This window comes from Triticum aestivum, chromosome 7D (genome assembly GCF_018294505.1).
Source record: "Triticum aestivum cultivar Chinese Spring chromosome 7D, IWGSC CS RefSeq v2.1, whole genome shotgun sequence".
Taxonomy (NCBI): domain Eukaryota; kingdom Viridiplantae; phylum Streptophyta; class Magnoliopsida; order Poales; family Poaceae; genus Triticum; species Triticum aestivum.
In genome coordinates, this window is record NC_057814.1 from 418,446,013 (window position 1) to 418,458,224 (window position 12,212).

Sequence of the window (12,212 nt, forward strand, 5' to 3'; positions counted from 1 at the left end):
GATCACCAGCTCACAATGAGGCCAAAATGTGTAAGGGCACCACATCCATCCATGAAAAAACTCCACTATCCTCTCGAAATAAATACCGTCTTTAGTAGCGGCCAACCTGATATACCGGTGAAAAACACCACCTCAAAACCAAGCAAGCGTAGATAAAACCAAAATGAAACAACCAACTAAAACGACTTGATTCCATGAGTGAAGAATGGCGCGGCGAAGCGCGCGTTAGCCTTTAGTGAAAGGCAAATGATTTAAATCAAATGGATAAGTCTATATAATACTTCCTTCACAAGGCTTCAAATTAGGGGAATTCTTGCTCAAAAGTTGAACTTGGCGGCCTCATGTTTTGATGGATCTTGAGCTTGTAATAGCTATATTAAGCTACACAAATTATATGGTAGTTCCTTTGGAAAAGGGCCAAAAAATAGAAGATTGAATTTGCGAAGGAAACATGGGGTTAAATTGATCAAATTGATCCAGTATTGATACTAGACGTGAATATATGCGCAATGACCATCTCCAAATAATTTCATAATATTTGGAGATCTATAAGCATATTTGAGGATTTAATTCCTTCATATGGCAGTAAAAGAAAATATTTTTAGATGGAAAATATTGCACAAGACATACAATACTTTTTGCATATCTAGAGCTTGTAGGGTTATGAAAGTCACGGGGAATTTCAGTAAAATTTGCCGACTAAAGTAAATTGAGGTTCCTTTGTATTGGCTTAATTCCTCAATAGTTGGAAATAGGGTTTGAGAGGCAAGAATCAATATGGAGAATATTTTTGGTGGCAAGGATCTTGTGAAGAATATCTAAGTGGTATAGGAGAAGGATTGCCACTAAAGAAAAAGACGAGAGCTAAACCCAGGGAAAATATAATAATAATAAAGGAGCAAAGATCAGGGCGTTCCGATATAGGGAGGCCTGCAAATAACGACCACTAGCACTACGAGCGGCGACCCCATATGTTGCGAATGGCATCGAGCGGTGCTGGAAGCCGGAGCGGCCATGGACGAGTCAAGGAGGACGGAGCACTAGTGCGAGGGAGTGGCGACAATGATCACAAGTGTTGCGACGGCAACCGAGCGACATTGTGTGCACGGTGACTACGTGAGGTGGGAATGGCGATGCGGCGACCACGAGGGAGCTTGCTCACCGGTGGTGTTGTGAGCGACGCAGGCGGCCGATGGACCAGGGAATGTAGTGCCCCCACCCCCACGCCGTCCAAGCGCTGCGTAAGACGGGAAGACGTAGAGCACTGTGAGACATCTAACAAAGGTGGGGAAACGAGCTACCGTGTGGGTGCTGGCAGCCTGATCGAACGGCTCGGGAGGCGATCGATCGTTGGCTGGCATCGGTCTCCGACCCCAAACCGAAAGGGAATCCAATTTTCATGCCTAGCGAGTAGCATCGCATCCCGTCAACCCAATCAATAGCCTGGTGCCGAAACCGGCTGCTGCCGAAACCAAGCCCAAACTCGACTGCAGCGGCGGGAACGAGCGAACCATGTCTCGACCGTCCACTCCCGCACCCGCAACCATCCACGGACGAGATCGCCTGCCGCCTGGCCTTCCCGCCAACCATTCCAGCAAAATTCCCCGTATCCCCCCGCCCCCGCGCCGCGGAGCCAAAAATCTCAAATCGTTTCGTTCCCCCCCTCCTCCCTCCTCCTTCGCGCCTCGCCCCGCCCCGCCCCGCCCCGCCCGCCGCGCTGCCACTGCTATTTATTTCCCCCAATTCGCCATTGCCCACAGCAGCAAGGAATCGAGATCCAATCACCTCCCCTCCCCTCCACTCCTCCCCCGCGGCAAGAGAGATCCAGCCAGATCCGTCCAGTTCCATGGCGACCGCCGGCAACGCCCCCCGCTCCCGCAAGCGCGTCGAGGCCACCGTCCTCAAGCGCGCGCGCGACGGAAGCGCCTTCACCCGCTGGTAACCTCCCTGCCCCGCTCCCTTCTCCTGCTCCGATGCTTCTCCGATGAGTGATTGAGTGAATGACTGGTTTGGTTGGTTGGTTTCAGCGAGGCGTGCAACAAGGACGTAGCCATCGTCCTCATCGACCTGCACAGCTGCAGCCTCGACTCCAAGATACGCCTCAGCCTCGGTGCGTTTCAGCTCCTCCCGTCTTCAACACATCCAGGCCGTGTCTGCTTCCTGCCGCGCTAACCCAACTACTCCCGTTTTTGATTTCAGAGTCGCAGGTGGTGGAGAAGGCCGTCGAGATCCAGGAGAAGAAGAGGAAGACGCCCTCCGCTGCCGCCGGAGGCAAGGGGAAGAAGAAGAGCAAGGCAGACGGAGATGGTGCCAAGAAGCCAAAGGCAAAGCGCCCACCAACTGCCTTCTTCCTCTTCATGTAATCCTCCCTTTCTTTCTCCTTTTCCTGCCCATGTCAATTATTCCGAAATCTTTGTTGTTTGTGACCTGACAAAATTCGATTTGATTTGTGTCGCAGGAAGGACTTCAGGGTTGAGTTCAAGGCCTCTCACCCTGACGAGAAGGGTGTTGCCGCCGTACGTCCTGTTCATCCCCACGTTCTGATTGGTTTGTTTGTGTGCTGTGTTGTGACTCTGACGCTCCGTGCGTGCGTGGTGGTGAAATGCAGGTTGGCAAGGCAGCAGGGGAGAAGTGGAAATCCATGACCGAAGAGGAGAAGAAGCCCTACAATGACCAGGCCAAGGAGCTCAAGGCCCAGTTTGCCAATGGCGAGGGCAGCGCGGTAATTCCCTGGGTTCCATACCAGATCAATCAATCTATTCTTGTGAACTGCAGCTGACATTGCCATTAGTGAGTCTTGACCTGACTGTTCGTTTGTGTCTGATGTTGATGCAGGAGAACAATGTGGGAGATGAGGAGAAGGCAGATGCGGATGCAGAGGAGGTGGAGGATGCGGAGCAGGAGGTGGATAAGCCAGAAGATGCCCCAGAGGACGAAGAGGAGGAAGAGGAGAAGAACGAGCTGGATGATGACATCTAGACGGAGCTGAAGAAGGGTGCTCGTTTTCCCGTTTTGTAAATGGCAGGTGTTCTATCTGTCCTGGGCAACCTGAATCTCGGCCTAAACTCTAGGAGCAGCAGTAGTGAATGTTGTGGCTGGTTGCAGTCTGTTTATCATTGTTATGGAATGGAAGGAAAGCAGGGTTGATGTGGTGGTCGATGAATGACTGAATCTTTCTGTCACTGCATTGCATCTGCAATATGTTTGAAACTAGAATTTTGTTAAGATCCAGAAGACAATATAATCTGCTCCAATACTAGGATATTGATGTTGTTCTACACAAAATAAAGATGGATCAAGAATAGTACTCCCTCCATTCCACAATGTAGTGCTTCCTCTATCTCTGTGTTTCAACTTTGACCGTAAATTTAACTACCAAGACCGATTGCGGCGGGAGCAAAAATTATATCAGTGAATTCGTATTCGAAAGAAGTTTTTAATTATGTAATTTTTTCACCCGCCGCAGTCGGTCTCGTTCGTTAAATTTATGGTCAAAGTTCGACCTCGGGAAGCGGGTGCACTATATTTTGGAATGGAGGGAGTAGTTACCAATCATTATAGTGAAATAACAACACAACCTTATGCCAAGTAGTACCTAGGCTGTTTTGGCTGAAAATTTCGTGTTGTGAGTGGCTTCGATTGGATATTGTGCTACAAGTTGCAACAATTGTCCCGGCCTAGTCTAAGCCTCCATGGTATATGGGGCGGCAAGTAGCAACTTTTTTGCATCCTCGGCTTCAGGGTTCTGCAGTTTTGCATTTCACTGATAGCTGATGTCAAGATAAAAACATCGTGATGGTTCGACCTCCTTCCATCCCCCTCTTATCGCCACCTCCCACCCACGTCCTCCCACCGATTTTTTTTTTTCAATTACCCTCCAAAAACCAACCGCAACACTGCGAAGGCACCCACGTCCCACGCTCCACTCTCCAATCGACCGCCTCGCCCAAGAAAAATTGCTCCACCCACACGCTCCTCACGTCGCTCCGGGCAAGGCGTCGCCTCGCCGGCCGATAGGGTTCCTGCGCAACCGCCTCGCCAAATCCAGGTCGCCTGATGCCAGACGTCGGCCTCGTCGCAGAACTCTGGCCCCTCGTCGCCGCAGAGCTCCTTCCCCGCCTCTGACTCGCCCGACACCTGGCGCCGCCGTGACCCGTACCCGCCCCCGCGCCAGCTCGCCCCGCTACTCAGGCTCCGCCTTGCCCGAGCTCCCCCCGCCCTCGCCGCCAGCTGCGTTGCCCGAGGCCGCCCAGTCCCAGCCAGCTCGTTGGTCGCTGGTGAGTAACCTCCCCTCTGCTCCCTCTCAGATCCCAACCTCAGCCACCAGCTCGCGGTCGCTGCCATGTGCCCCGTGAGGCCAATTCGCTGGCTCTCCCGATCGCCAGCTAGCCTCCCGTATCCCTCCTCGCCCGCAGCTAGGCACTGCTCCGCCGTCCTACGCGTGACGCTGACCGACAGGTTTCCCACCTCGGCCTTGGATTATAAGCGCTGCTTATGTATGTGCCATTCTGGTTAATTAGTCATGTGTAGTTGTACGCTCACAGTATCACTCGCCTCGACCACGAGAATATATGCTTCCAGCTGACTAAGAGAGGATGTTCCGTTTGGGTCTGAATTTGCCTTCCTATGGTTAGTCTGCACTAATATGTGCTGCCCTGAAATACACTGCCATGTTTTGGCAAGCGATTTGAAGCTAGCGTGGTGTATTTTTGCAGGTGATTGCTTTAATCGAATTTTGCAAGCAATATGAAGCCAGCATGTCGTGTTTATTTTCTTTTTTTTGAAAGGTCGCATGTCGTGTTTCTTGCTAGAGTGGTGGCAATTAGATGTAAACAATACTTGTCGTGTTCAGTTTAAATGATTTAAGGAAGATTTGATTTTTCCCACACAAAAAAGGAAGACTTGATTTGCTGCCCCTAACTGAATATATATGTAATCAAACAATGGATATTGAATAAATCCATCATAGTCAGACGTAACATTGGCGTGTCAAATGTTTTGGGATCCAGGTAATAATTTAGTTTACCTACCAAATTGCATTACTAACAAAATAGATTGCAATCATGACAGGAGTATGCTTTTCTCCTGAAGCTTCTAGCTGAAGAACCGTTGTCCCTCATTTCATTATAGGAAATTGCATTACTAACATAGTACAACCAACATGTGTCTAGCTGAAGAGCCCTTGTCCCTCATTCCATGTATGTATGCTTTTCTCCTGAAGTTTGCATGAGTTTTGCTTGTTTATCAAGATCAAGTTAGGGCTATATATACGTCCAAATTCAGATCACAATGGTGCCCAACAAGGAGGGAATCAGCTGGACAAGGGAAGAAGCCTGGAAGGTAATTTTGATTAATTCTAGAATGGCAGGACCATGATGGATGTCAGCGAGCTGTGTCTTGATGAATGCCATTTTTCACATATACATACTACTTGCTTTGATACATTTGCCTCTTCCTCGGATTAGTATGTCTCAATTTTTGGTTCTTCATATACATGCCACTTGACTAATTATTCAATTTTCTCTAAAATTGTCTGTGCCCCAAATACGTCTCTGTAGAGCTCGGAAATCTATCATGCATAGCAAGAGTATGATTTTTTTTTAAATTAATATGTTTTAAAAAACTGAGTTAGGAATATTTGGATAACATACAAGATATGTACCTTGCCTTTTCCCGAAAAGAATAGATGCCCATTGTGAGTTGGGCACGTCTGTATATTCTTTTCATAGAGTTAGGAATATGATGGAAGTGCAGTGCTGGTCATAGGCTGATGGCCGCTCGCTGATTCAATTCATGCTTGGTTTTCCTGTTTATGAGAATGAAGGCCTCTTGGCCCCTCCACCATGTCGGAACTTCTGTACTTTATACGACTTTTTATCCTTATTTTCTGTTGGACATTTCAGTTAAGGAAAATGGTTTATAATGGACAACTGCTTCTGATTTTCAGTTTACATAGCCAGGTTTGTAACAGACAGTATCTCCATAAATTCATATACTGTCCTTGACTGGATGCAGTTTTATACTGAGGAAGTTTTTCGTTTGCGGGGAAGATTTGATGCGAGGCATGAAACACTTTGTTGTTATTTCATAGGACGAGTAGGAAATGACAACAGCTATCATTTCGTTTGCGGGGAAGATTTGATGCTACTGGATGTCACTTGATTGAGTAGGAAATGATAGCTGTTGTCATTTAACAACTTGTATATCTACTAGTTGAGTGCCCGTGCGTTGCCACGGACCATCAAATTTGCTTATTGCTCACAATCCTGCCGCCTACACAGATCCAACCTCGCGAGTTGTCTCACCGCCATCGCCAACACCTTACAACCCGCTTGCTCTCCTTCAACGTTGCCATGGAATAATAATATAAAATAAAGATCAAACAATTGTTCTATTTCAAACATGTGTGTCAAAAATGGCATTTGCTTTGTATTCCTATAATGGCAAATTGGTGTTCTCTCCCACTCCTATCTTCCTCAGACCCCTTTTCCCTCAACCTTCACTCTTTTATTGTTGTGCGATGACCCTCAACCTTCATACTCAAGACCGCGTTTAATCTCTGTTTTTATGTTCTTATTCTTTCAACATATTTTTTTATCGACTCAAAATCCTTCTAACATCATTTTTGGAGAACAATCAATTGAATAAATAGAGAGCAATAATTTAATTGTTCGTATTTTCCATTTAGTAATGCAAATAAAGTTTGACACTAACTTGGCACAGATTTGATCAAAACATTTGTATCAAGAAGTTGTGATTCAACTGCTCCCCTGAGATCGTGACGTCCTGTTTAAGGCCATAGATGAAATGAGTTACAGCACTGGGTTTGCACGTCAATCTGCATGCCTGGTCAATGATCACCACCTTCGGTGAGCGCCATGATGATGGCCACCAACCACTCCCCCATGCCATCCATAGTTCCATGGGTACTACTGGAATCCTATTCTGAGCATTGGGTTTGAATGGAGTCGTCGCAGCCTTTCGATAAATCAAACCAACATTGATCAAACCCAAAGAGGATTAGCGAACTTATCAATTTACCAGTACAATCGAGAGTAGTGAAAGCATGATTCATACCAAAATAAAGCTTTTAATTATACCAACTGTTGAGCTAACTCATGTTTAGGGAGGATCAGAACACACGAGGATGACAAGAAATTTGGAAGTATATAGGGAAGAACAGGAGAGTTCTGAGAAAGGGCGGGTGGGATTGAAAATTACTCTCTCCGTTCCTAAACACAACTCTTTTTTAGAGATTTCAATATGGGCTACGGGCGGAGCAAAATGAGTGAATCTACACTCTAAACATACACACACACCCGCAACGCACGCACGCAAGCAAGCACATGTACAACTCCCACACGATTATGATTCTGACGTCCAAAACACATTGGTCTCACACACACGCGCAAGCACATGTACAACTCCCACACGATTCTGATTCTGACGTCTAAAACACATTGGTCTAGCCCATCCCCTCGTCATCTTCAGTATGCACTTTGTCGGTCCTGACAGTGAGTGACCTGCAGACACAAGAAAAATGAATCACAATTAATACTATTTGCACAGGAATGAGGAAGAAAGGATACAGTATAACCTTTTGCATAACAAAAGTACATAACCCAACAAAGAAAAGCTGAAACATGTGGAAGGATGTAAGAGAAAAGACAACTATTCCAATTAAAGGACAACTGTAGAATTCTTAGAATGCAAAAGTTAATTATACAAGAAGAAATATATCCTAGATTGAGCTAAATCTGGTGTAGGGAATTAAACACAAAGCAAAAACATAGAGCTCCCTATGAACATTTGATATTATTTTAAAAGGTAGACTAAGCAGTAACTGTTAAGTGCTTACGGCTTTAGAGAATGAAATGTCCAAGTCAAACAACTACTCACCAGTCACACCTCAGAGTGAAAAGGTAATTCATCAAAGGAAATCCGAAGGAAGTGTCACAAAGTGTGATAGAAATTAAAACCTTGAACTGCCACCCACTTATTAATGCAAGTGGAGAACTTGAACATGCACTAACTTGGCTTTTCCACTCATTAATAGACTCTGTCAATAGCAGTGTGAATCTTTATTAAAGCCTTTCTGCTAAATCAAGCCTCATTTGCATCAATACGAGAAACTAAGCCTTCTGTATGATGTTTCAGAAACTACAAAGAATAAATGATTTTTTTACTCAAATGCATAAAATGGCGAGCCTAAACACTGGCGTCCAAATTTATCAAATTTCATGAAGAAAACTTAGTTTTTCTTAGACATAAACGCTTAGTTTCTCTTAGAAAAAAAAACTTAGTTTGTCAATTAAATGGAGTAATTGTTGGAGTGCTTAGTCAGACAATGGCAATTTGGAGGTTAAGGAGCTACAGTGGAGTATTACAGTTTTTGCAGAAAAAAGTTCCATCAATGATGAAACGTTGGTTTTGGTTCGATTGATATCAACAAGAGCGCATTCGTACACGGATCACTCGACATCGAATAATTATCTTCTGAAACGATAAATATAGTGCTCCAAGAAACCAAGACCTTCTCTTATACGTGCCAGTCCACAGAAAGATGGTACCAATCTGTAGAAAGATGGTACCAATCTGTAGAAAATTACCAAATAGATGCATACAAAAAAACAGAAACATTGAACTACTATGGGTTTTCATGATCGACAAAAGATAAGTAACACTACAATTTCCACCTATGTACCTAGATCTCATGGAAGCAACAAATTTGCAAGGCATCTAATTCGACCAGTTTAATTGAAAACTCTAATACCATCAGTGGAGGAGCAAAGTAATACTCACAGGTTGAGTAGCTCAGTGCATTTCTGACAACGGCGTGAGCATCAACGTCTAGTGCCACTGATCAACCAACACAGAGATGGCGCATAAGATGAGGAGATGGGAGATCAGTGTCAGCAGGAGAGATCATCAGAACAGTGTTGTTGTACATAGGGGCAGCGCGAGCAGCAGGGAAAAACTCATGCAAGCAGGTTATGCTGCGCTTGAGGGACTGGAGAAACCATGGAAGCACCTTTGCAAAATGTGAAGCGGGACGCCCAACGGGAAGCTTTGTTGCAAGATGCATGAAACCAAACTCCGTCCCTTGATAGAAATTCAAGCAGAACAAAATATAGGTCACATAAAGAAAAAATGTAGCATAGTTAAACACAACTCTGATGTATTCACTTAAAATAGGATGATAATGATCTAAAGAAAACGGCGATCATCAAGGATGTCTCACCTTCAAACACCCTGCTGAAGTAAGGTTTGTTCTAAAATAAACAACTAAAAGATAAAATATTTAAAGCATTACAGTGACATGGTGTTTTGTTTTTTTCACAAAGTAACATGATTAGGATCGCGCAACATGGACAAACAAACATTCCTCATGTTTTTCTTTTCTTGCTTTCAATTCACTGAAGGAAAGTAAACACCCGGTGGGGAAGACAGGTCCATGGGCTCTGGCCACCCACAACCAGACTGCATGATCCAGCGTAAAGGCACTGCTTGCTGCTACCTCGGCTCCCCAACCATCACAACAGCAGGTTTGCATCGACTTGCACACAAACCACGTCTCTACTGGCTGCAACACAACCGTGTCTTCCTATGTGGTTACCACACTCCTCTTTGATGTCCCTCCATCTCTCTCTCCCTCTCCCTCCTCTCAATTACCAGCACAAGGAACAAAGAATAGCATGGAACATCAACTCTTAACTACAACCCTTAGAGGCATATCATCATAAATGTTGTTTGTAAAGGAGGAGCCAAGACAACATCTCAAAAGCTTATAGACCATGAACACCATCCTGTGACAAGCCTCGGATTTCACAGGTCTGGCCTGCAACTTTACAATAGTTTTGCTAGAACTGAGTGTCATGGTCCATGTAGCAGTAGGACAGGAAGAAGTGGTTGAGGCCAAACCTGCACAAAACTATCCATCTTGAGCAATGAGAGGCCATAGAGGTTAAGTGGCATCAGCGAGTTGACAAGGCCTCGCTGATTGCAGTGCAACCAAGAGCTCCCTGGTGGTGGCAGGATGGTTACCCTGTGCATCGCTACGGGTCATCAAAACAGAGCAAAATATCCATTTCAGTAGTAAAGAGAAAAGTTACGAAAGAAAACTTTTCAGTAGTAAAGAGAAAACTTTTCACACAAAATCAGAACATGGATCCATATCAGAGCTAGAATACTTTTCACAAATAATCAGAATTGAGATCCATATCAGATCATGAAAACTTTTCACTGAGTCAGTACCGATACTGATATGAACCAGTTTCTTAGACTACAAGATATGAACCTGTTTATAGAAAGAAACTGCAGTAATAAAGATTGAATGTGCAAATTCCGGCAATGAACTACCAGAATCGATTAAACTGGAATTTCAAATAACATATACAGAGGCACTATAGTTCCATTACGACATAATCATATTCTCACAATCCGAGCCGAAAACAGTACTCGTGTGATGAGAAGAAACGTTGTAGGTAGAGAGGTCACTGAAGACACAGATCGAGGTGGGTGTGGCCAGCCATGATGTAGCAACAAGGTCACCTTCTACATAGACATCAATGAGTGATAGTGCTTAGGAGGGAGGAGGTGGCCACCACCACTCACCTTCTCCAGCTCATCATCGTGGTCATCAATATAATTGTTCTGCTGAAGCTAACCTCCGCATACAGAAATCCTTGTGTACCATCCGAGTTTGGACTTTGGATATATGCTAAGGTGCTAAGCCTAAATCATGTTAACCAGTGTGTAGGTTAATCATTTTGAACTAATGTTTGCTCAAAACGAAGGAAACAACCAATGTGACATATCTTATAACTATTGAAAAGTAAGGCGATATATGGATAAACTATATTTAAGGGAAGTGTTTCCCACGTTCTATATGAACAAAAAGGAATTGTGATCATTGGTCTAATATGAGTTAAAATCGCCAAATCACAAGAACTAAAATACCATCGAAATGAACAGGGTTACATGTACATGATCTGTAATATTTCAGCGTACATAATCTTCACTTCTCTCATCTTCTTCATCAGGCAATGGGCCAATGCATTATTTCATCGTCGTTGTCGGCTGTCACAAGAGGGTAACATGCAATCAGGCACTCAAATGTTGAAAAGCGTGAGTGTGCAGAGAAGAGGATGAGATGCACATACCTCGCCATGCTCGCGGACCAACTGTAGATGTAACTTTCCTCTATTCAATACTGCAGGTCCCAGATTCAAAGCGTCCTCCTCGCTTGGCTCGCGCGATGGCTGTGCCGGAGTAGCCGAACCGCTACAGGTCGCGACCTAGGGAGGCGGCGGCGGTGCCGTGCCTGCTCATACACAACGTTCTGGGGTGGCGGCGGCTGGCCCTCCTTTGCCGCGGCAGGTGCGGCGCATGGTGCTACGGCGCGAGTGAGAGGAGGAGGAGATGGGTGGGTGGCCGGTGCTGTGGTTGCTGCGGGAGAGGTGGGCCGTCGTTGGGTGGTCGCGGACTCACGGGAGGGAGCCAGGGAGGGGCGCGAGGTAGTTGATTGGGAGAGAGGTCTGGTTCTGGAGATGGAGATTGGGTCGGGAGAAGGTGGAGGACGACGTGGGTTTTCGCCAGATTTTTTTCGTGCGTGCTATCGTACGAGGGGAGGAAAGGGCCGAACTGTGTTTTTCGGATGTGTATCTCGTATGTGGGCTGAGTTGGCGATTTTTGGGCTGCTGCAGGCGTGTGGCCCTCGCGCGATGGTTTTCGTTCGAAAGGAGGAGGGGATCGAAGGAGGTCGAACCATCACGACGTTCGATCCTCCTTTAATAGTAAAGATGTAGCATGAAGAACTTTTATAATTGAATTATATTCCTCATTAACTTCATTTAAGCCGCAGCTGCGCTCGTCCTTGATGTTGTAAGCTTTTGAATGAGTTAGGTCAATCCAACACTATATTTAGTGGATCAACTACTGTCATATTTGTCCATCCTTACTATCTTTGTATAAGGATGGTTAAACGTATATTATTATGAATAGCTTGGAATGTGTCATATGTGTATAGATTCCGATTCGTCAACTGATATATGTTGTAGCTATTTCCTCTCACACTCGGCTCACTTTTTTTGGTTAGATGCTCAACCAGGAGAGGGACATGGACCTGCCACTCATGGACATACTTGTTGATGTTCAATCAGAAGCAACACTTACCTTGCTGAAGCAAAATGTTCATCCAAGGATGTTTAAGC

At 45.3% G+C, this 12,212-nt stretch overlaps 1 protein-coding gene and 1 long non-coding RNA gene across 9 annotated transcripts; one reads left to right on the forward strand and one right to left on the reverse strand.

Moving 5' to 3' along the window:
• Positions 1–1,682: 1,682 nt before the first annotated feature.
• Positions 1,683–3,163, forward strand: LOC123168925 (high mobility group B protein 7). The gene is made up of 6 exons (XM_044586789.1): positions 1,683–1,938; positions 2,028–2,110; positions 2,200–2,359; positions 2,459–2,516; positions 2,609–2,722; positions 2,836–3,163. The coding sequence occupies exons 1-6, from the start codon at positions 1,847–1,849 to the stop codon at positions 2,977–2,979; spliced, it is 651 nt and encodes a 216-aa protein (XP_044442724.1). The 5' UTR covers positions 1,683–1,846; the 3' UTR covers positions 2,980–3,163.
• A 3,907-nt stretch (positions 3,164–7,070) lies between these two features.
• Positions 7,071–11,620, reverse strand: LOC123168926 (uncharacterized). Of its 8 annotated transcripts, none has more exons than XR_006484557.1 (6): positions 11,163–11,620; positions 10,987–11,079; positions 10,615–10,734; positions 8,803–10,055; positions 7,900–8,059; positions 7,071–7,523 (listed from the first exon to the last, which is right to left on the reverse strand). It is a non-coding gene; the product is annotated as an uncharacterized lncRNA (long non-coding RNA). The 8 variants fall into 8 exon arrangements; XR_006484560.1 differs by lacking the exon at positions 10,615–10,734 and having other exon boundaries at positions 8,803–9,844; positions 9,922–10,055; positions 11,163–11,618; XR_006484556.1 differs by lacking the exon at positions 10,615–10,734 and having other exon boundaries at positions 8,803–8,859; positions 9,032–10,055; positions 11,163–11,618.
• Positions 11,621–12,212: the final 592 nt, after the last annotated feature.

What these genes read in the sequence shown, in the direction of transcription:
- LOC123168925 (XM_044586789.1), top strand. Translation starts at nt 1,847, where the DNA reads ATGGCGACCGCCGGCAACGCCCCCCGCTCCCGCAAGCGCGTCGAGGCC. An exon ending in ACTGCCTTCTTCCTCTTCAT is followed by an intron (nt 2,360 to 2,458) that starts GTAATCCTCCCT and finishes TTTGTGTCGCAG; the next exon opens with GAAGGACTTCAGGGTTGAGT. An exon ending in ACGAGAAGGGTGTTGCCGCC is followed by an intron (nt 2,517 to 2,608) that starts GTACGTCCTGTT and finishes GGTGAAATGCAG; the next exon opens with GTTGGCAAGGCAGCAGGGGA.